The sequence below is a fragment of the Chinchilla lanigera genome, unplaced genomic scaffold (assembly GCF_000276665.1).
Source record: "Chinchilla lanigera isolate Chin_1 unplaced genomic scaffold, ChiLan1.0 scaffold00012, whole genome shotgun sequence".
Lineage (NCBI taxonomy): Eukaryota > Metazoa > Chordata > Mammalia > Rodentia > Chinchillidae > Chinchilla > Chinchilla lanigera.
In genome coordinates this window covers 22,657,207-22,680,975 of record NW_004955413.1, presented here as the reverse complement: position 1 = coordinate 22,680,975, position 23,769 = coordinate 22,657,207, and the positions used below count along the sequence as shown (strand labels likewise).

Below are 23,769 nucleotides of genomic sequence, written 5' to 3'. Positions count from 1 at the left end.
CAAGGAAGGTTCATCGGGAGCCCAGCAGCCGCAGCCCTGCTCAGGTCCAGTCTTCCCCCTCCCTTGTCCTTCGCCATGGCTCCTGACGGCACAGTTTTCAAGCAGGACTGGAATAGTGAGCAGGGACTCGGTTGAAGGTGTGGAGTGGAGGGAAGAAAACAGAACTGAGGGAAGGAGGAGCTCTTTGGGGAGGAGCTTGTTTCCTTTCACCTTAGATTTTCCTTTTGTGAGAGCTCAGTGGGAGCAGCTCAGTGTGGAAGCAGTTGCACCTGGTGAGCAGGTGCCTGTCATGGCAGGGCAGGGCAGGGGACAGACACAGCTCCATGGATGAAGCAGGGCATGGCGGGAGGAAAGAACCTAATAGGTTTCCCGGAGGGAAGAGACCACACTCAGGGGGTTCCCTTTCCTATACCTGACACTCACAGTACCCTGTGAGACACTGTTCTCTGGTGACAGGGAGGGGATGGGCTCAATTCTCCCAGAGGTGAGGTGGCAAAGGTCAGCCTGGGCTCCAGTGCAGGGGAACTCTGGGTCGCTCTTTCTCCTGAGCCACGAAGAGCAGTTGGGCCCCACAGAGCAGGGCTGGAGGGAGCTGCCTCCTCGTGGGCAGTGCCCCAGGGTCAGTGCCTGGGACAGGGGAGGGGCCTCCCCAAGACAATGTTGTGCTCATCTGTGGTCCTGATTAGGTGGAGGGCTGGGGAGGAAGTGAGCACCTGGGCTCTATCCGGAGGAGAGGACTCTGAAGGGAAACCCCAGGGTCTGATCAGAAGGCCTATAAGGCCCTCAGGGGGTCCCCTTTTCCATCCCCAATTATTCTGCATAATGGCTCTTAGCCAAAGATCCCCTCTGTTGGAGAGGAAGAGAGGAACCCCCAGAGAAGAGGAAGTTGAGTACCTGGAGAGGGGGCACCAGACTCGTTAGCAGCAGTAGCCATGATGTCAGCAGCGTTGCCTCTGAGAGTTTTCCTTCCAGCTCACCTGGGTGTCCAGGCTGGAGGGGAGGAGGAAAGAGATCATGAACTGGAATGGGAGCCAAATGCGGCAAAAGTGGCAAGAGCCGGGGGCTAGGGTCCGCGTCTCCTAGGCTTCCCTCCACGATAGCAGGGAAGGTCAAAACAGCTGTCGCCTGGGTGTGCTCTGTCCCCCAGGCTCTGGGCTGCTATTTAATGGAAGGCAGGCATCCTGCTCTAGGTCCCTGTGTCTTCACCCATGCCAGGCAGAGGCTCCAGGTCTTATGAGGAAACAGGGGGGGCAATGGGGTGAGGACACAGCTTTGTAGAACCTGTGGACCCCACACATAGGGGACAGATGAGAAACCATGTTGCGCTAAGAACCTAGCCGAGAACACCCATGTTCACTAATGATGCTGGTTGGTGTTTATCAAGGGTCTGCAATGTGCAGCCTCCTTCCCTGCACGCTTCTCATTCCAAATCCATATCTGGTACCTGTGCCCATGGCCCTGTCTTCGTAAACTCCCCTGTGTCCTGAGGTGTCTGAGGTCTTTCCTTCCTTGCTTCTGTACTGCTGCAGCTGCCCACTGCTCTCTGCTGCCTGCCCTACATATTGCATCTCACAGTGCTTTTCATCCTTTTCATAAGAACAATGGTGCAGAGCATTCTCCTTGTGTAAGCTTTGACTCCATGATGTACCCTCATTTGGTGACACTCTCCACCATCTTAAGGTGCCTCAGTACGGTCTTCTCTGAGGTCTAGGAGATGATGCCTCCATGCTCTTAGAATTCCCGGCTTCCATGAGCTAAATAATTCCCAAGTTTTTAAATGACCTGGGCTCAGGGTTTTTGTTATATCCACAGACGCGTTCTTTCTTGGCTCCAAAGAATGACTGTTATTTTGTTATCAAGGACAGCTTTACCTGGTTCTGGTCCCTGCCCCCCACAGATAGGGTTGCTGAGATGCCCATAGGTAGAGGCACCCCTCACTTTCCACAGCCACAGTGCAGAGCCTCCTCCACCCACCCAACCTGAGACCATCCACAAGGGGCTGTTTCTAGTGCCCCTGCCTGAGGGCTGTGAAATCACACCCCGCCTCCCTCAAGATATGAAGTGAAGTCCACCTGTTCCACTGACCATGGGAGTGACCAGCAGGTCCCTGGGCTGGGGGACACGGCCTTCAGAGACACAGATGACTTCTGCCACGTGAGAAGGAAAGAATAAGCCATGCGGGTGCGATGTGTCCCTGTCAGGCCCACCCAGGGTGGGGACAGCTCCCAGCAAGTCCTTTCCTCTGACTAGGATGCAGCAGGTCTGGTCACATCTGGTTCCAGCTCTTTGCTCTGTGACATTGTCTCAGTACAAGGCTCCCATGCCCACTGGATGCCTGGCCACCAAGTACAAAGAGACCCTCTTCCCCTCTCACCTGGCAGCTCCTGGTCTTGGCCGCAGGACAGACAGCTGTCTGATTTCTGGGACTCCTCCTTGTTAGTGGTGACTGTCTGACCCATATCTGATGAATAAGGCACAAGAGAAAGTTGGCTGAGGGAATTCTCAGGTCTTGTGCCTCTAAGGGATGGGAGTGCCAGGACAGCCGGTTGCCCCTTTCACCTTCTTCCTGTGTCCAATCCTCCCTGACACAGACACCCTGCATGTGAAGGTCTCCTGATGCTGGGTCTATGAGCTGAGACAGAGGACGGGTGAGGCAGGAAGACCTGGGGTCTTGGGGACGCCACACATCGTCAGTGAGTCTGCACCCTGGGTCTCATCCTTCCTTCTCACTCTCAGTCGGGCCCTCACTCTTGTTTGGAGCCTCAGCCAGATGCCTGGGAGGGACACAGTGTGCAAGGCACTGTGGCTGAGACTGCCAACTTCTCAGTTCTCTCAAAGGCTGTTAATGGAAGTGAAAGGCAGTGCCTGGGAAGAAGCCAGGATGGCGCCTGCCTGGCTCTGTCCTGGCCACAGCCTCAGCCCAGCAAGGAGCCCTCCCTACCCCATCAGCTGTGTTCGGGTTCTCCAAAGCAAGTGAACAGAGCATAGACTCTTCCTCTCACTGGTCGATATGGTTTCCTTCCAAGGGTTACGACAGCACACGCCTGCTAAGGGATCCTTCATGAGCTGCTAAGGTCAAGTTCAAGCCCTGAACCCGGCACCCAGGCCCTGCTGCCTGCTGCAGCTCCTCCGTCCTCACCTCTCCCTACCCACCGTGCACCTTCGATCCAGGCCCTTCCTGGACAATGATCTGCACATCGGACTGGAGACCTGTGCTGGGCTGTGCCCTCCCCTGGACACCTGCCCCACCTCCTCTCCATGCCAGGCCCATCTCCTCCCTGCTGGCTGCACCAAGCTTTCCAGGGCTCCCCTGGAAGGAGGACACTCCTGGGTCCTTCTGTCTGGACACCCAGCACAATGTGTTCACCCAAGCCAGGGCCCCTGTTGCCCTCTACCAGCTCAACCACCTTCCCTGGGTTCCAGGCAGCTCAGTTCCCTCCCAGGGCTTCAGTTACCCCTAGGCCCTGGCACAGAGAAAGTGCCCAGAAACAGTGTGGGTTAGATAACTACTGGGCTCCTTCTATCTGAAAAGAAGCCCTTTGTCCTCACACGCCTCTGCAATAGTCCCAGCCTCAGGGTGACCAAGCCACAAGGCCAGGAGGGCTCTGGGTTCTCTGGCCTCCTCCAACTTTGGTTCCTCCAAATTTTCAAAAGCTCTGGCCACTTCCACATCCGCCTCTTCTCAGGGTCATCTGGCTGTTTCTCAGTCCACCTGAGTGAGCCCAGGGACGCTTTGTGACCCATCTGTGTGATCTTCTCCTCTCTTCCGTTTAAGGTCCTTGGGAGGGGAATAGTCAGACACAAACCTGGGTACAAATCCAGCCTCTATTGCTGTTGAATTGTGTGATCTGGGGCCTATTCCCTAGCTCTCAGAGCTCATCTGTGACCTGGGGACACCAATGCTGTTCTGGCTTCCCCAACTTGCCAAAGAATCCACCTCTGTCCGTGTTGGGACTCACCCCAGCTGTGCTGAGCTTTGCGGATCTTGTTGTCAGCTACAGACTGGGTACTGAGCAGAGATGTCTTCCCGGCAGAGACCCAGGCTCCCAATAGGGAAACTGAAACTCACAAACTGAGCAGCTCATAATCACCCCGCTCCACATTTCTCCTGCTGGGCACCACCCTCACCCCACCCTCCTGCTGACCCACAGAGAGGAGCCAGCTCAGCCTCACATGCCAGGTGCTCTAAGCCAGCCCACATTGGTTGGGGGAAGAATGATCAGCTACTGACAGATGGGGGGACCCTCTAGTCACCATGTCCTGTGCCCCTAGGGATGGTACCCCACCTCACTCACCACACACACCAGCTCCCAGCACACCCTGGCACGGCATCGGAGTGGCTCCAACACCCAATGAACTATGCTGCCTGCTTAGTGGATGCCTGCTATGGATATCCTGTCTGTGCAGTGGGGGAGGGCAGCGCGGGGGATGGAACAAGGGCCTTGCCAATACTGAGCAAGTGCTGTACTGCAGGCCACATGGGGCTCCTAGACTTTTACTTGTGCGGGGTCTTCCTCCAGAGCACCTCCTCACCCTTGGAGCTGTCATGCGCAGCTTCCCCTGAGTCCCTCTGTATCTCTGCCAAGACTCCACTGCCCGATGCTCTCCTCCAACCTAGTCCCAGTGTTTAACCCCAAACCCCGTCCTTTCTCCCTCTCAGAACCAACACGAAGGCCAAGGACCTGCTGAGCAATGAAAGAGGCTTTTATTCCTGCCTGAGAAGTGGGAGACAGACTCCAAAGCCATCTTCTCAACCTGCTAGGGGTGGGAAGTCAGAAGTGTGAGGTGTAGAAAATGAGGAGGGGGAGAGGGAAATCATTACCTTCTTTTCTGGGATGGGCTGAGATCTTCCTGGAACTTGGGCACCACCTCTTTTCACTTTGTTAATTGTTCTTTCAAGCCATCTCCATGGCCACTGTCCACAGTCATCTCCCTGGGAGGGGGAGATGCTCAGCATACGAGTGGGATTAGAATGAGGGGAGAGGTTGCCGGGTGGTCACACTCACAGCCACCTCAGGTGCCACCAATTCCAGCTAAGGAATGAACTGTGGCCCTCAGGCATCCAGTCTTCAGAGATAAATAAGAATAGGCAGGGTAGAAAATCAGCTAGCTCAGTAGGCATTAGAGGCCTGGGGCAGAGGAGCACTTCAGCATGTTTTGGGCCAGGACCGCTGCACATCCAGCCTAGTGAGTCGCACAGCTGAGTTTCAGGGGGAATTTTCTGCTTCACCCCGGGTAGAAGACGCTGGGAGAGCTGGGAGGGGGCCGGACCCCACAAGTCAGCCTGGGCCTGTCCTGCAGTGGGCAAATGTCGATGAGGCCTCACCCTGACACTCTGGCCATGAAGGAAGGTCATTGTGTGACCACACAATAAAGCCTGCACGGCTTTTACTGCTCTTTGATTGCACTGACATTATAATTCCCTGAAATGCTTCATTTTTCCTCTGTGTGTAAAATAGGGTGATGATAACTGTACATATGGATGGGGTCTGATTCTGCAAGTGAGGAAACTGAGGTAAAGAGAAAGTCTGGATTTCAATGGGAAACTCAGAAGAGGAGCCAAAACTCAACCTATTTGACCTTGGTACATTTGACATGTGTGGCCACCATTCTTTGTCTAAGGGCTTTTTGTTTCATTTGTCACTGTTTTCTGTAACCTCCCTTCCCCTGATTCCTCCGTTTCGCTAGCGTGTCTTTAGCTTAACATCCACACAAACACACAGTGAGGTGCAGGACCTGTTCTAGATCCACAGGAGCTCTAGTTCCACTGTGTGGATCCCCTCATCAGCAAGGACAGTGGACTAGGCCATCTTTGACAGGTAGAGCATGTTGTCATGGTAGAACCTTGAAAATGAGGTCCAGACTCAGCTCCGGGGACAAACAGGTCTCCTGTCTCCTAGGATGAGCAGAGACTGTTCCACTGCAGATCCTAACATCTGCTACAAAACACCTCAACTCAGCTGCTTGCTGACATTAAAGGAAAAGTCGGGGCTGGGGATTTAGCTCAGCGGCAAAAGCTCCTGCCTGGCAAGCGCAAGGTCATGAGTTCGGTTCCCGGTACCGGAGAAAAACCAAAAAAATAAAAAATAAAAAATAAAAAAATAAAGGAAAAGTCACCAGGTATGGCTGCAGCTCCACAGTTGGGGACCTGGAAAAACTCAGCTCTCCAAGCAGCCTCTGCCCCCTGAGATGGGGATCCTGATGCAGTGGGAAAGCGGCCCTGACACTACTCTGGAGACACCTGGCAAAGAGCGCCACATCCCCCATGGAAGGGGGAGGGTCCACAGCCATGGCACCCAGGGACCCGCTCCTCTCACCCTGCCCAGCCCTGGAGAGGGGGGCTTCACTCAACCAGCTGCACACAGTGTTGGGTGGTCCAGGACAGGCACCTCATCTGTTCCTCCTTTCTCTAGGGACCATGGAAGGGATGGGTAATATATACCTAACATAAGGGTACCATCTTAGTCATTTTGAAGTGTGTTATTCAACAGCTTTCCTTGCATTCACATAGCAGTACCCTTGTTGCCACCATCCTTAAAACTCTTTGCAACTTGCAAAACTGTAGTCTGCATCCCTTCAATGATAACTTTGATATTTAAAAATGAATTGTGTGGCTCCTGTGAAATCACCCTCTGTCCTTCCCTCATGGAGGGAGTCCTTGCCATGTGACACGGGACCTCTGAAAAGATCACCAAGTTACCGGGAGAGACCAGCTTTCTAGGACTGCCAAGCCCAGGGCTGGCAGTGTGAATGTATTTGTTACACTTTCATCACTTTTATCATTGCTTGACACTTCATCACTTTCATGACTGTGTGACAAAAACAGCTTAAATGGGGAACACTTGATTTGGCTCAGAGTTTACGAGGTTTCCATCCATAGTTGGCTGGCTCCAAGGCAGCAATACCATGGCAGAGTGCATGGACAACAGCTTCTAACTCCTCAGCCGAGAAGCAGAAAGCAAGAAACAGCCAAGAGAGGAGAAGCGCGTGGAGCAGGATACACCTTGAAAGGAGCACCCAGTGGCCACTTCCATTCAAATGGCCATTCCTCTATGACCCCATCAATTGCATCCGCGACCTGGTATGTCTTCTGGCTCCACCTCTGAGAGCCGTTGCTTTGGTGTTGAAACCTTCAATGAGGGAGTCTCTGGTGGACACTGCATACTTAAACCATGACAGGGAGAGAATGCGATCCATGCCCACAATCCCTGATGACTGGATGCAGAGTGGAAGGGGCCACCACTAGTCCTGGCCATCAAGAGCCAGACCACCAGCCTCATGTGCCCAACAGTCCTAGTTGTCTTTCCTCAGATGGGAAAATCCAGCTTGGCTCACAGGTATCAATTTCAGGAAAGTTTAGACCCAAGTGTAATGATGTCAGAATCAAACCCATAATCTTAATGTTTTTGTGTTGAGATCAGTATCTATATGTATGTATTTATTTTTTATTTTCAAACAGGGACTCGCTATGTTGTCCAGGCTGCTGTCCTCCTGCGTTTTCAGGTGGTCTCTCTCTCTCCCAATCACTCATGCTGCTATCTGTCATGTGAAGCAGACACAGGGGCCTCAGCAGAGCCTGCACCATGCTGTGTGGACTCTCAGCTTCCATAATTTCAAGTGAAATGAACATGTGTTACCAGCCTCAAGTAGTCCACCAAAAGAACAGAAAGTTGAGTAACAGAAGCAGTGGAGGACCCATGAGCATGAGTCAGGAGCAAATGCCCAGGAAGGTGGCAGCATTTGGGGGCTCTGCCCAGCACACTCTGAAGAATGGAGGAAGCAAGGATCGTTCACCTGTAAGGGACTTTGGTCTGTAGCCCCTGCACTTCCAGCCATGAAGCCCCAGGTCTTCATGGAGGATGGGTCAGGCACCTGGGCCCTGCCCACCCGCTGCTGGTCCAGTAGAAGTCCTGGAAGCCAAGAATGAAGCCTCACCTGAGTAGGGGCCGAGATATAAAAAGGTGAGAGAACAGGAATGCTGGCAGAACAGAAATGGAGCCTTTTATCATGGCTGTGGGCTTGAACACACATGGTCATTTTGAATACTTGAGTGTGCACATTTGAATGCCCTGAGCCCAAAGTTTTTAAGTCAGGACTGCAGAGGGCACGAAGATATGTGTTTCAACACCTTCTCAGGTGTTGCTGCCACTGCTGGGCCGGGGTCTCCACTCTGAGAAGCATTGGCTACATCAAGCTAACTCTCATACAAAAGGCATCTTCATAGTTAAAAAGTAAACAGCTAAGGATAAGAAGAGAAAATTTAAGAGAAAAGCAATGCATGGACAGTCCCCTCATTAGAGAGTCAAAATGCAGGGTAAAACTAAAATAAAGAAAATCGTTTGCTACCAGTTTAAGAATGAGCAAGTAATTAAGGAAGCAAAGAAGATGACCATGGAAACATGGGCAAGAAGATTGTGTAATTTAGCATGTGATAAGGGGTACTCCCAGCACGGCCTCATTCGCTCCACTGTGGGATTAGACGTAGATGCTATTAATGCTGATCGGTCTGCCTGCTGTCTCTGCTGACTTCTTTCTTATTGTGTGTCTCTTTGCCTAGCATTATGGATCCTTATTCATTATCTACTTTCTGAGTCACTGAAGCTCTTTCTTCCCCCACTTGTAAGCACTGGGCATGAGCAACCCCTATGTTGATGGCTGTGCGCTCCCTCCTCCCAGGAGTCCTGCTTCCTGCCTTCCTCTCCTGCTTCTACCTCCACATGGGCGCAGCCTTCCTACCCAACCTCCACACTTGTCATCTTCTCCTCCCAGGGTAGAGAAAGATGAACCTTGTGGTAGCAGACAGAGACGGCGCATCCAGGTGAACCACTCAGGCACGTGAGTCCACAGCTCCTCCTGGGACTGGTACTGAGGATGTCGCTGTGGTGACTCAAAGCCCGCCCAATTCAAAGGTCTGGACAGGTGAGGACAGACTCACTGAGCAGCCCCCGCCTGCCACTTTTCCACAGACGGACACCACGGACGCGGCTCACAACACGTGGTTCTCTTTATTGTGACGCTCAGTGGAAAACACCTGGAAACCAGCTTGCTGTAGTGGTGACAGCTGCAACACATGCTAAGGCACTTTATTATATAAAAAGGGTGGGTCGGAGTTGCATTCACTCCTTGTGACAGCAACTGGGACCTGAATTCAGGGCTTTTTAGGCATATGTAGCTTGTGTGTAGCTTCATGATGTGTTGAGAGTTTGTTTCCTTTTAAATAAAACACCTCCTTGCCATAAGTAAGTTTAAATGCAGCATATACAAAACAGTTAGGAATACAAATAAATTCAGCAACCAGTGCAGACCAGTGTGGGACAAGCTACTCTCTCTAAACGTGGTTCCAAAGGAAAGGCAGCGATACACTCAGAATTGTGTCATTTATTACAAGGGGAGAAAAGGAAAACCTTTTTTTTTTTTTTTATTTCATAAAAATCGTGCAGGTGGCAGATTTTAAACTGTACTGAGTCCACAGTACACATAAGCTGCCTTCGGGAGGCACAGGGTCGAGTGGAGGCCACCAGTCCTCTCTGATGCTCTGGCTGCGAGATCTGGGACAAGTCCCTTAACCATTAAATATATTTGGTCCCCAAGAGTATTAGGAGAAGCCACCAGAAGGCTGCTGGCCTTTCCAGGATGCCTGACACCCTGTCTGCTCCGCCCGACAGCCTGGACGGGTACAGGAAGGGTACTCCTCAGAACAAGAGGGGCGGTGGCATTGCACTTGAGACATCTTGGAATCAGGAGGGGCAGAGACAGAGATGCTGCCAAGAGGGGGAGAGGAGGTCCTCCCTCTCCCTGCATTCTGTGCTCTACACACAGGTGGAGCCTATTCTGCTCCTTCTGGACCTCTCAGAGCCCTGGGGAGTTGGGGTGATGGGACAGAGGTGTGAGGTCACCACATGTGATTGCCACCAATAGGCAAAGGAGCAGGAGGGAACAGCTGTTTCCAGGCAGGAGTGGGCGTGGAGGGCTAACAACACTTCTGAGTGTGTTATTTTTACACAACAGAGTACTACTCTGCAATGAAGAATGATACACAATTTACAAGGACCTTGACCTCTTTTTACTTTCACCTTGCCAATGGATGTTCTTCCCACTCACTCACTGACTGGTGCTTTTCCTTTTAGACTGGGTCTACTTTCCTCTGTTCTTTCAAGCAAATGTGGTCCCTGAGTCAGGCACTGTGCAACTGAATCACTGTTTAAGCTCCCACTTTAGTTTTCCCCTAGAAGATGTCACAGGCTTCTTGTTAGAATCTTAGTTTACATGGACTTTGACCTCCTTTTATCTTCATCTTTCCAATGGATGTTCTTCCCACCCACTCACTCACTCACTGGTAATTGACACTGTGTCTTATTTCCTCTGTTCTTCCAAGGAAGTGGGGTCCTTGTGTCAGGCAAAGGTCCTTGTATATTTCCCTATGGCAGGCACAGGATCAGGGCTCAGGGAAGCTTCACATGCAGAGATTGATTCCCAGAAGGATAATCAGTGACAGTCAACTTGCTGTGTCAAATCCCAAATGCAGTGAGCAAAGGCCAGACACATGTCACCCTGCTGTCTCCTCCCAGCTTGTCACCCGAATCTGAAACTTGAGTGGGAGGACAGACTCAGAGTCCTTGATGGAAAGGAGGTCAGGATGAGACAAAATGCCTGACATGGCTCATGGGTGTCACTCACCCTGTCTGTTCCACTGGACCTTGGGATCCTTGGTGACTATAGTAGTGTGGCCAGAGAAAGAGCCCAAACCACGGCCTGGTGGACAGTTTCCAAACACATAAGAATCCTAGGGTTCCACTGTTGTATGCTTAAAAGTAAGGAGCTGAAACTGAGATTTGAAAATTGTGATTTTTAAAGCTAAATGTTGTATCCACTTCTTCATGCAGAGAGGGACAGCGTGGCTCCTGGCTCTGGTACCAAGGAAGTTTCAATAGAATCAACAATCACCTTTTTTCTGGGCCTACTGGCAGAACAAAGTCTAGCAGACCTAACACTGCATATTTCCTGGATTTTCTTCTACTCCACTTATATGTTAGGCCGCTTCTGTGCCTTAGAGGAACGTGGGTGGCTTGCCTTCACAATTTGGCCAAACTGTGAATAAATTCATATTTCCATTTTATGGACTTTTCCTTTGGATAGCAGGTATGCAAGCAAATCCAGACAGTAGCAGCACAGATTCAGGCCTCTGGCCAGGTGCTTCCAGAATCTGGTGATCACAAGGGATCAGGAGGCCTGTCTAGCTTAAAGAAAGAGCTGTCTCCACCTAGAAGCCACCCTTTTCTACTGGTGTGCTAGCCTCTCCTTCCCAGGAAGGGCTGGGTCTCTTCCTGCAGTCCAGCTTCCTGACCACAAACTCCTCAGTCACTTCCCTCCTGTGATCAGAAGCCCACTGGAAAAAAAGTCTTTGACCTCCTGTTTGGTGATTTTGCCAAAGCTCAATTCCAGACTGTATGCCAGCTGAAATGTGGACATCCAGTCTTGGAGGCACTGCTGGTGCTCCAAGGCGGTCTAATTTCCATCAACCAAGGTGCACATGTCAGTGTTCCTGATCACAATGGCAGGACTTTGGTCCAGTTCATCTGAAGATTTACCTTTCTCATCCACACGGACCTTGCTGCTCCCCAAGAGTGGCTGTGAGGGATTCTACCACCTTGGCTGTCATCTTCCCCTCTTCCCACCAGACAATCATTTTATCCAGGGGCCACTGAAGGGAAAGTTTTTATTTATCTTGCCTCAGAGTTGCAAAAGTGCAAGACTGCTTTGAGAAGAAAGCCAAAAAGCACCATGTTCCAGAATGGCAGGGGCCTAGAAAATCTGTTCCTCAGAATTGGATTCAGAGTGCTCAGAAATCCAGGTACTCAGTCTGTAAAGCCAGGAGAGAGGGAAGCCTAGCTACTGTTCCAGCTGGCAGCAGACCCTGGTATTATCCATGTGGTTCTGGTTTTAGATGCATGCAGAATGCAAGAGTTAGGGGGTTAAGAAGGCTTCCACACAGATTTCAGAAGTCCTGGAAGGCCAGGCAGTTTGCCACTGAGAGGACAGTGCATGAAGCTGTGAGGGTGAAGCCAAAGGTGCAGTGGAGATCCCAGAAGTTTAGATAAACAAGGAACATGGCTCATGTGAGGAAAACCACAAGGAGAGAGCAGGTCAGGACCAAGAGAGAAGAAATGGGAGCCAGAACCACTGGAAGTGCCTTAGGTGCAGAGCTACCCAGGCTCTTTGGAGTTCACAGCCTGCTACAGATTGCCTCAGATGCTGCAAGTGGAACTACAGAACTTCATGTCTGTCCTGCTGGATTTTGGATTTCCTTTGATTCCATTCCTTTCTATTCCCCTATTTGTAACTTTTCTATTGGAAATGTCTATTTTGGGCCATTGAATTTTGGAAGTGTTTGACTTTCTTTTCATTTGTACAAGGGCTCACAGCTAAGCATTTGCCTTAAATCTCAGAGGAGCCTTTTGACTTCAACTTTTCAGCAACGCTGAAGCTGTTAGGACTCTGGCAATTCTTGGACATGGACTAAATGTCTTTTTGCATAAAGGGATGTGAATGAGTCTTTGGGACCCAGGAGAAGAATGGTATGGGTTGTATGTACATGTCTTCACAAAGCCTCACTCAGTCATAGGGTTTTTTCAGAGGGCTGAATCCAGAGTGTGTGAGGGATTTGTGGTGCAATGCTGGGATCAAGCATGCTGGGATTAAGGGTGAGTGATTGCTTGATCAGTGCACTGACTGCATTGGCACCATCTAATCCTGGGACACTGGATACGATGTAAAGGACAGGAAGAGGCTTGTGTCTTTCTCCCTGGTTGCTTTTGCTGTCTTCCACTGTCACCAAGGGTTGCCGCTGTGCCTTGGAGCCAGAGGAGTATGGCCTGAAACCTCTATGAGCTGTGAGCTAAATAAACCTTTTCCCTTTTAACTTTGAGTGTCCGGTCTTTTGTCTCAGCAAGTAGAAGAAAGTAACTGAGAGAGTTGCAAAATGCTTTTCTTGTATCTCTGTGCTCTCCTGTCCTTGAGTTACAAATAAAGAGCCAGAGAGGTCTCAGTTGCTTGCTGTTTCCCTGAGGCTCTCTATTGCCCAAGAAGTAGCCCCTCCTGGTTCTTGGTGACTGAACATCATCTCAGCTCTGTGTAATCTTCTTTATCCTCTGCGCATTCAGGGTCACACACTGCCCCACCTACCTCGCTTCCAGGGAACTCATGCAGAAAACGTCTGTAAGGCAATAAGCCTGTAAACTGGGTTCTGGGCCTTTGCCTGTCACTGATTCTGGGGCCATCGTTTTGCCTGTGAGTCGGCTCCCTCCTCCAGTCCCCGTGCTCATAAAGGCACACTCTTAAAGGGGCAGCATAGCTCAGCTTCAGTGCTTTGAGTAACATAGCCAGCCAGATTGGTAAACTTGAGAGACAGTAGGAATACACATCCTAGATCAGGCATCTTGAGAACTCCTACAAACCCACAATAACCCCAACCCTGATGATTCATTCACCTGTCTCTTTTGTGGGCCCACACTCTCCTCCGAGTAGGTACTTTTACATATTGCCCCAAACGTCTCTTATACCCCTCTTATACGTGTCTTAAAAATTATTTTTCCTTCATGGAAATCACCAAGCTAGAACCTACCCTGTTGCTGGAATGAGTTGAGATTCCCCGTGTGCACTTTTCAGAACCTCCTCAGACTATATTGAGTGACAATACCAGCAGAGGTACAATTTAACATTAAGAATTGCTTAGGAGTATGAAAAAAGGAATCAGATCAATACTTTAACCTTTAAGAGATGGTAAATAGCAAATCTACTTTAAAACTGCACAATCTTTGTATGCATATATGTTTGTGTACCCATGTGTCTTACATGTTATTTTTATATGTGTATTTACATTGCACCAAGATAATATACATTTAAATGAGCATAATTCAAAAAACAAACACAAATTTCTTTTTACTTGCTAGACTTCCATAAATCTGTTAAATTAGATTTGTGAGAGAAAAAGAAAGGGTTGCTCTCTGCTAGCATATATTTTCCCTGCATTACTAAGCAATCAGAAGTGTATTTTGATGTTTGAAGCATGACATCTATTGTTGCTATGCCTTAAGTAAAACAGTTTTCAGATTCCTTCCTCCAGTGAAAATAATATTTCACAATGTTTATTTTTATTAGTACACGCTTACAATGCACAATGATTGTATACCTCATCAGAGGGGATGCAGAAACCTAAAACATTTTCAATCTTTTCTCATCCTCTTCCCCTCCCCTCTTCCCTTCGTTCATCTCTTGGTCTCCTTCTCTTTTGTAAAAGATCTATCTCCCTGTTTCCTACAATCTATCTTTCATATTTCTCTTTATTATATTTTGGGTTTCTCATATAAAGAAACCATGTGCTATTTAAACTTGCGTGTCTGGTTTATTTCACTTACCATAATGCTCTCAAGGGAAAAGAGATAACCTAAGATACGGACAATACGCATCTAATGTCACAAATCTTGTGGGTATTCTACGAGTGACTGTTTGAAAGAAGTTGTTTAAGTATAAAGAAAATTAAAGGTTATGAATATAGGTGGTACAAGTAAAACACTTCAGTAGTTTGAAATGATGTTAAAAGTCCCAAAACATTTTAAAGTATAAATTCAAGTACTTTTAGCTTCTTCAAATCTACCAGAACTTTTTTTGGAGGCAGTGTCTTACTATGTAGTTCAGACTGGCCTGGACTTACTACACAGCCCAGGCTGGCCTCGAAATCATGGCAATCCTCTGGTCTCAGCCTCCCAAGTGCTGAAATTACAGGCATGGGCCAGCACACCCAGCTTCAGTTTCTTAAATATGTTTCATACATTATTGATTTATGGAAAGAATTTTTGCTGTGCTATGAAGGAATCTGCGATCCTTCTCATTTAGTAAGTTTAAGAGTAGCTATTCTAGAGGGAAAATATGTTTCTAGAGATGAAGACTTTAACCAACTACAATGTCATCTAACAGAAGCCAATAATTTAGAAAAATCTCTTTAAAGAATAAAGTTTAAGATATGTTGTATTGTTCATCATTTCAAGATATCACAAAATGAAGACCTCCCTGTTTCCTATAACCTATCTTTTATTTTACTCTTCATTTTTATTTTGGGTTTCCCATATTAAAAGAAACTACATGATATTAATCTTGTGTGCATGGTGTTGTCTTAGTTACTCTTCTCTCATTGCTGAGACAAAATACACTACACACAAAATTAAAGGATGAAAGGTGTATTTAGGTCAGACAGTTTGTAAAGGTTTCAGTCCATAATCAGCTAGTACCAAGGCAGAGTGATATGGCAGAGGGGCAACCATTCATGGCAGTGGAAGATACCAAAAGCAACAAGAGCAAAAAGGGAAGATTAAGCCTCTTTCCCTTCCCTTATATTGTATGCAGGCTACCTGGCCGCGGGTGGGTGTAGCACTCACATCCCCAATCCAAGCACTAGACAAGGAAATAATCATAAACTCTAGATTCAGCTACCTCAGAAAATCCTGTTCCCCATGACTGCGTGAGGCTTTCAGGGGGATATTCAGGTACAAACCATAACAGGTTTATTTCACTTACCATTAATGTCTCAAGGGAAAATAAACAGCCTAAAATATTGACTATGTGTATCTCATGTCTCATGTTTGGTGGGTAAGCTACAACTAATGGCCAGAAATAAGTTGTGAAAGTATAATAAGAGAATACTTTATAAATGCATGTGATACAAATACAGAAATACATTGCTTAAAACTAAGTGAAAATATCAAAACACTTTCAAGTACTCTTAGCTTCTTAAAATCTATCAGAACATATTTGGGTCTATTAAATGTGTTTCATAGATTGTTGCTTTATGAAAACTCTTTGTGATGAACTATCAAGACATGTCTAGAAAAAGAGAAAGAAAAAATGAAATATCTGATCCTTCAATAAGTTTAAGAGCTGCTATTCTGGAGGAACAATATTTTTCTAGAAATGACTTTATTCAACTGCACTGTCATTTATTATAAGCCAATAATTGAAAAAAACAACCATTAAACAATACATCTTAAAATGAATAAGGTCATAGTGTTTATTATTTCAAGATCACGTAAAATGAATAATTAGGATAAGGGCAACTCATTTTTTCCATAGTGAGATTAAACCCAGGGCCTTCACCCTGAGCTATGTCAACAGCCTTTTAGCTAACACTGTGAGACCTTTTGGGAGAAGGTTCACAAGAAAAGGAAATCAGAGAAGGGGTTCACAGGTGAGGCAGTCAGTCAGGGCAGCGAAGGCTCATGTGTCACTATGGGGACCATCCTGACCCAACCACAGGGATCTTGACATGTAACGAATGTGATTCCTCCTGAGTAACCCTTACCTCTTTACCCTCCACAATTTTCCAGCATACCATAGCTACACATAACCGTTAGAGTGGCCTGTGAGACTTTACTCTCAGATCGTAGTAATATCGGTGCCAGAATGTATCTTCTCACGTGTGTGTTGTTTGGCTGAGGTCAGACAAGGTGTATTCGGTCTTGGGTGAAGTTACTTCTGTCCTGACTATTGTGTCAGCACCTCCCTCTGCCCCAAGTAGCGGAATGCACTGGGCTTGCTGCTGCCCTGGACCAGGATTCTGTCTCTTGGTTCCCAATAAAGACTAGACTCTGTACTCCTGGATGTTTTTTTCTTTGGCCTCATGGCAGAATAGAATACAGGAAGGAGAGACACATCTGAGATATCCCTTGTCCAGCAATCCCTTCCCCAAGGGATGAGGACAGTGAGATTCAGAGAGGCAGATTCTCTTCAGGCCTCCCTGGTTTTTCTCCACACACTGCCAGCTTCCTGGTGTGTTCCTCAACTCTGCTGAGCTGGCCAGGTGTGACGAGCTCCACCAACTCTACTGTCACCACACCCCATATGCATCACCATCACCAGCACCATGATCACAGTAGCACCCCCAACAACATCGCAAATATCAACACCATCACCATCACCATCATCATCACGGTCATCAGCAACATAATCATCATAAACTCACTGCCTGACTGAGATAAGCATTTATTGACACTGGAAAGAAAGAAACACAAGCCAGGAAGGGTAGATTGTGGTGTTGCTGGGTGTCAGATTGTGCAAAAGGTGGGAAGCAGAGTCCTGTTGCCTATCCCATATCCAAACAGTTCTAACTGTGCCACTCCCAACTTCTGCTCTTCTGTTTGCCTGAAATTCCCACTGCTTCTTTCTTCAGCTGCTTCTATCCAGGTCACCAGGGAATCTTTATGACAACAAGAACTCTCTCCTCTTATTTCCCACCCTCTTTGGTCACTGCTTCTCCCTTATGTCAGACCCCAGGGCCCTGCCTTCTCTTTAATTCACTTCATCTGCGTTAGCCCCTCCCTGCTTGGGCTCAGCCACAGAAATGCACAGTTCCTGAACACCCAGTTGCATAGACTTGATCTCACCCTCTTTTCCCCTCTGCAGCACTTCCTGGCTTTGTGCATGTGCTTGAAATGCACCTGAGCCCTGAGCTCTGTGCTGCTTGGGGCCTCTGTCACTTAGTCAGGTCCAACTGCAAACGCTCATGGATCTGGATGAGCTCCTCCAGCTTCCTCTCCAGATGCTGAGCCTGCTGCCTCATCTCTGCAGCTGATTCTGTCTTTGCCCCCTCGTTCAAATGCAGCGAGTCTTGCACAATGTTGTACACATCCCACAGAAAGAAGACACCACTCACTGCTCCACCCCTGATCCTGGCACTTTTGGTCATTGTCATAACAGTGCCTCCAAGGCTTTTCTGTACCTGCTCAACACTTTTGACTGAGAGTTTCCCAGTTCTCATGAGGCGTTTGGCATTAGCTAGTAATGCAGGGTTGGACCTGGCCTCCTTAATGGCATGGATGATTTTATCAGTGCCTTTGATGGCTTTCTTACACTGCTTGGCTACAAAACCAACTCTGACCCCTTCCTTAACCACAGCTTGTAGAATGTCCTTCTGTGCGTCCATGCTGGTTGACAGCACATGGCTGGCTTCAGCTTGGGCTGACCACTTGTTTCCTTCATCCACAATGGAGGCAGTAACACCAGTCACAGCAGCGGCTGCTCCCAGTCCCATCCCAGCCGCCGACAGCAGCAGACTGCCACCTGCTGTGACAGGTGCCAGAAGAAAGCCGAGGATGGTGAAGATGCCAGAGAGAGCACCACCAGAACCGGCCACCACGTTGGTGATGGTGCAGTCTTTGTGCACCTTGTCAACCTTCTCTGCGAGGGCATAGAGCTTGGCTATGCTCTCCTCCAGCTCCTTTTTCATGAGAGAAAATTCGTTCAAGAACCTCTTCCTGGCCTGAAGGAGCTTCTCAATCAGAGCCTCACACACAGTATCTGCCTCCTCCCTGGAACAGTAAAGGTCAGCGGTTAAGAAAGGCAGTTTCTCTGATTGGCAAATGAGCTCTGTAAGATCTATCCTGCATACATGGCAGAGGTTCGTTATAGGCAAATGAAAAAGAATTACACAGATGCACAGAAATTTTCTTTTGGATACCATTGTTTCATAAAGGGGCCCATGACTGTACATCATTTTCAGATGCTCTTTAATGGTGTGTATTTGATAAAGCACCATCTCATGCAAGGTGAATGCTGTGATGAGGAAAGTATTTTTGCGGCAGAAACTCTGTAGAGGAACACAGAGAATTGGAACAATAGGTGGGAGAGCCTTAGTTCAGAGAATCTTAATGCATAGTGAGCAGTTAATTTTAATCAGAGGAAAGCCTGCACTTTGCCTTCAGCTACTAGGTTGTGATCTGTAGGGCCCTCGTATTCCTGACTGCTGGAGTGTCCATGTTTGCCTGGGGACAACAGTGCCTGAGCTGTCCCACTCCAAAAACATAAATTGGAAAAAACCCAAACTCTGGACTCTTTGAGCACTGACATGGACATGATGCTACAAGTAGAAAGTTCCATGCCTGACCCATGAGATGGGTCACAGTCAAAGCACAATCATGCTGAAAAAAATCCTATGAAATTACATACATGCTATGCACACAGGTGTAGAGAAAATAAACGAGCTCCATGTTTTGTTTGGAGTGACATTCACAAGCTATCTCTTAATGTATCAGCAAATGTTTCAAAATCAGGGAACAGCTATCATGGAAAACACTCCTTGTCCCAGGGATTTCCTATACTGGATGCCCATCTCACAATATGATGGATGACAGGGCTTTGGGGATCATTTCTGACTTCCAGAGAAACTGCAGACTAAAAGGATTGACCTCCAGGAGCAGATGGAACCTCCAAGTCAGCCCTAAAGTCTGGAGAACCAAGCAGGACTAAAACATTATTAGGACCCTCTGACCCTCTTTTCCAGTGGGCTTTGACCTTGGCTTTCCAGTGCATCCAGCGCCTGCTCAGCCACGCGTCAGGGTGATGTTTCCCTCACAGGCTGAGCCTGGCAGCCTGGCATCCCCTTGTGAATGTCGCCCATCACATTGGGAGCGCACTGTGTCCTGTGGAAAATCCAAGCTTCATACTCAACACCTGCCAGATTCTGGCCTCTGGAACAGTTTCTATGACAAGTTATACCCTGGGCTTCTCCCGTGATACACTGTAAGTGTGTGATAAACATCTGTAGCAATTCTCCCAGTCCCACTCGTGAACTGTCACATCCGCATGAGGTTTTGGGGAGTTCTCAGATTTTCAGTGGGTTTCAAAGATAAGGCTGGTCTGGGAGACTGTGCCTTCGGACTTTGCACTGTGGTTCACTCTGAGTGATAAGATATAAAAAGTAAACCCTCTGAGGCCAAAGAGATCAAAAGCATCATTTGGCCTCCCACCTGCTCTATTTCAATATCTGCTGCTCTTTGGACTTTGAGCTGAAGATCGACGGATCCAGCTGCCGCCAGAACTAATGGGAAGGGGGAGACCTTGCTTTACGTTGGCTGCATCCTCTCTACCTACCCTGCAGCTCACATGCACACCCGACCCTAAGACCAGGGCCTTTCTGGTGATGTCATGACCCGAAATGACACCTTAGCCAGTGACATTTTTCATGAGTTTATGCAAAGGTCCTTTGCAGTGAATTGGGAGACCTTGAGACCCATCTCTGCATCTACAGCATCAGATCCCTCAAACTGCACAGGATAATAGAGAAAGTCCCCTCTGTGCTGTGGACTGTCAGTGTCCTCAGACTGACAAACTATACAAGCAGGCTGTTAACCATGCTACCTCAGAGTCTGTCACTAAACCACTGCCTTTCCAATGGTCAGGGCTACTCTGTCTGAATAGAAGAGAGTCCCAAACGAGAGCAGAGAACTCCCTGGTGACCAGCAGCTCTTGAAGGAGACAACCCCGCACCACCACAGTCCTCTGAGCTATCTGGGATGGGTCCCAACAAGGGTAGGAAAAAAGCCCTCACCAATTGCATCCTCTGCTGGGCCAGGACTCCCCATGCTTGGAGCCTCCAGCACCCGCTTTCTCTCACTCTGTCCAGCCTGGCAGCCCCAGGCTTCTTATTACTGCTCCATCCCAGACCCCGTCTGCTCCGTCCTGGGCCCTGGCTCTGACCCTGTCACAGGTTGCTGTGGGCCTCTGGCAAGCTGTCTTCCCCCTCTGACTCCCAGCTCACTACAGTCTTATCAGATTGGATTGCTACTCCCACTGAACACACCACAATCCTGGTCTCCCAGGCCTCAGTCTGCAGCCCTGCTGCTGATGGTCAGCCAGGGTCCACCCAGCTCTGTCCTACTCCACGGTGGGCTCTCTGCATCCTGGCCTAGCATGGTAGTACGCAACAGCCCTCCCAACACTTAGGAGGCTGAAGCAGGAGGATGGCAGTTTCAAAGCCAACATAGTAAATATAGGAGTTCAAGGGTAGCCTGGAGTACACAGGACAAGTGTGTTTTCCATAAATACCAGAAGCAAGTGTCCTGTTGTGTTGGTACAATTCCTCAGATGCAAACTAAGTAGCTTCAGCCAGAATACCGGAAACACACTGCTGAGGTCTGCATTTATGTGACTTTCTCAAGCAAGTCCTTCTTAGCTCCCATCTGCAAGAAGCAGGCTCGGTCCTGCTTTCTCCTTCCTGCCCTGTCAGAGTTACCTTCGCTTGAGCCCCTGCTGTGTGCCAGACACATGCTAAGCACTTCCATGCCTTATCCTACTTTTCTTACAAACTCGATGAATGAAGAAACTAAGACAGAACATGGTGAGGGGAGCAGCAGAGCCCTTATAACATGCAGTTGGCAGCAGGGAGATGCCCAGTATGGGTGCCCTCTCCCTTTACCCTGAGGCCATTCACTGCCAGGGAATGACATGGAGATCATGTCTCCCAGGGACTGTGTGGAGGGGCACCCTGAACGCCAAGTGCAGGACCAGCCTGGAGGAGGTGTGTCTGTCCCTGACAGCAGCTGTATCTGGGAAGAATTGCTGGGGCGCCCCATACAGGTGACCTGGTCAAATCAGTCTTCTCCATCAATATCTTCCAGGTGACATGTTCAGTCAGCAGTTGCTGCAGGTCCTCAGTGCTCAGTGTGTGCAGGATATGCTCAGCAATGACCTCTACGAAGATGTCACTGTCTGCTGGAGGAAGAAAACAACAGGGTCAATGACAGAGCAGGAGAGTGTAAACGGTTTTGAGTACAGGTGGTTCATATTCATTATGGAGCTGCGGTCACATCAGACACTTTAGATGGAGAAACTAGTGTTAAGGACCAAAATGTGGCCCCCAAATGCATATGTTAAACCCTCAGCCCCAGTGGCCAAATGTGGAGATAGGGCTTTAAGGAGGTGTGGTAGCTGAGATCAAATGAGATTGTAAAGTTAGAGCCCTGCTCCGTAGGACTGGTGTCCTTATGAGAACAAATCTCTTTGCTCTTTCTCCTTGTCTTCCTCCTCCTCCTCCTTCTCTGCTTCTTTGGTTCTTTTTTTCTTCTTCTCCTCCTCCCTATTCTCCACCTCTTCCTGCTTCTTCCTCTTCCTCTTCATCTTCTCCTGGTTCTTCTTTTCTCTCCCTCTCCCCATGCTCAGAGAAAGGCCATGTGCACACACAGTGAGAAGACTCCCTCTGCAAACCAGGAAGAGGGCCCTGACTGGAAACAGCCCTGCCCCACCTTCAGCATGGATTCACTTCCAGAACCAGTAGAAAAGAGGCTTCTGTTGTTGAAGCTGCCAGCTTGTGGACCCTGTGGCGGTCCCAGGAGGGGACTAACACACCGGGGAAGCGCCTTCAGCACAGAGCTCGGAAAGTGAACCTCAGCCTGGGGAGTAGGAAACTTCCACGCATGGGGTCACCTACTCCGTGCCCACTGTGTGCCACACAGTGTGTGCCTGTATCTTCCAATGTAGGTTTCAACATCTCAGTGCATTCTGAATTTAATTGATTGTGTTTAGAGCAGCACTTTTAAAAGGAAATAGAATTATCCACGTTAGGTTGTGTTGAGCACAGTGAGATTGTGTGTTGCTTTTGCAAATTATTTATATGACACTACATATACAGTGCCACCTCGGTCCACAAAATTCATTATTTTCTGCAATTCTGGTATCAAACTGAGCTGGACAAGAGCTGTATCAAATCCAGTGGTGAGGTTCAATGTTGACTTGATGGCGAAAATTTGACTCCACTCTTGGGCAGTTCAGTTTGCAACCGGAACCAGGGAGAGAACTGAGCTTGTGAACTGACATAGCACTGTATGTGCTATACTACACATAGTATAGAGAGTAAATATATATATATTCAGAGAGAGAGCAAGGGAGAGAGAAGAGCCTCTTAATCCGTGGGACCTAGATATGTTTAGGGATCCAGAACATTTAATCTTTAAAAAATATTTTTTAAATATTTATTTTAATGAACACATAATAATAGTATTTATCAAGCACAGTGTGATAGTTTAAGGAAAGTTCTACATTATTTCCTCAAACATTTGTCATTTCCTTGAGTTGAGAACATTCTAAATTTTTTCCACTATGTACTTTGATAGAGACAATTAAAAAGAATTTTCAATCCTTTAGAAACAAAACACAGAGCACACGTGGTACTACTTGCTAATCATGATAATCAAATACATTAATGTGTTGACATGGAAACAAATGACTGCCTTAAATGCGATAAACAGTGTAAAGGCTGTAAGTGGTCTCAGGTCAGCAGAGGGCAGAGTTACTGCCTGAGTCACCCAGAAAATGTGTGTGTGCAGGACAGGAGGAAACGGAATTACAGGCGGGGACTGGGTACCAGTGTACGTTGCTGTGTGCTACTGAGACAGACAATAAAATGTTTGCACTGTGTCTGCACAAGAGAGACGTTATTCTTATTTGATAAACAAGTTGAGATCCAGGCAGGTAAAGTGCCTGCATAAAGCCAGGAAGAGGAAAGCTCATCATTTAAATCCAAGTTTAACTGGCCAATTTCTTATAACACTTAGATAAGTTGTGTGTGTAAGTTTTCCTGTGACTTATGCAATGTACTTTAGAATTTACCGGCTGGATTTTTAAAAATATATAAATGTTTGAAGCTATGCACTACTGGGTAAAACTGTGCCGCAAACAGGGTCCTTGTGCTCTGAGCCTGGCAGCGAGGACTTCTTCAGGTGGGCGGGGATGAGGTGGGGCTGGACTCTCCTCTCTGACCCTTGTGATCTCAGGACAAGGACTGAGAGGCTGCCTCTGTGAAAGCACTGACTCCTCCTGGGCCTGCACACGTCCAGCGGGAAACTACAGCAGAGTGGACACTTCCTCATCGCTTCGCACAAGCCCCGCCTGCCCAGTGCTGAGACAACGGCCACCAGACCCCCTGACACAGGCCGTGTGACTGTGCAC

At 48.3% G+C, this 23,769-nt stretch overlaps 2 protein-coding genes across 7 annotated transcripts in view; both read right to left on the bottom strand.

Moving 5' to 3' along the window:
* The window catches only part of LOC102006896 (apolipoprotein L2-like), a 19,119-nt gene extending 15,848 nt beyond the window's left edge, over window positions 1-3,271 (bottom strand). Inside the window, exons 1-4 of the mRNA XM_013511299.1 lie at window positions 3,154-3,271; window positions 2,375-2,461; window positions 2,086-2,147; window positions 1,445-1,586 (exon numbers count right to left, since the gene is read on the bottom strand). Coding sequence (XP_013366753.1) covers window positions 1,445-1,586; window positions 2,086-2,147; window positions 2,375-2,461; window positions 3,154-3,271 — 409 coding nt within the window. The remainder of the gene's footprint in view (window positions 1-1,444; window positions 1,587-2,085; window positions 2,148-2,374; window positions 2,462-3,153) is intronic.
* A 12,765-nt stretch (window positions 3,272-16,036) lies between these two features.
* LOC102015939 (apolipoprotein L3-like) overlaps window positions 16,037-23,769 on the bottom strand; it is a 12,987-nt gene continuing 5,254 nt past the window's right edge. For 4 of the 6 annotated variants that reach the window (XM_013511671.1, XM_013511672.1, XM_005379149.1 and 1 more), the window contains 2 exons: window positions 21,408-21,537; window positions 16,037-18,356 (listed from right to left, as the gene is read on the bottom strand). In XM_013511671.1, coding sequence (XP_013367125.1) covers window positions 17,522-18,356; window positions 21,408-21,537 — 965 coding nt within the window. In that variant the 3' untranslated portion in view covers window positions 16,037-17,521. The remainder of the gene's footprint in view (window positions 18,357-21,407; window positions 21,538-23,769) is intronic. The other 2 variants (XM_005379150.1, XM_005379152.1) reach the window with 1 other exon arrangement.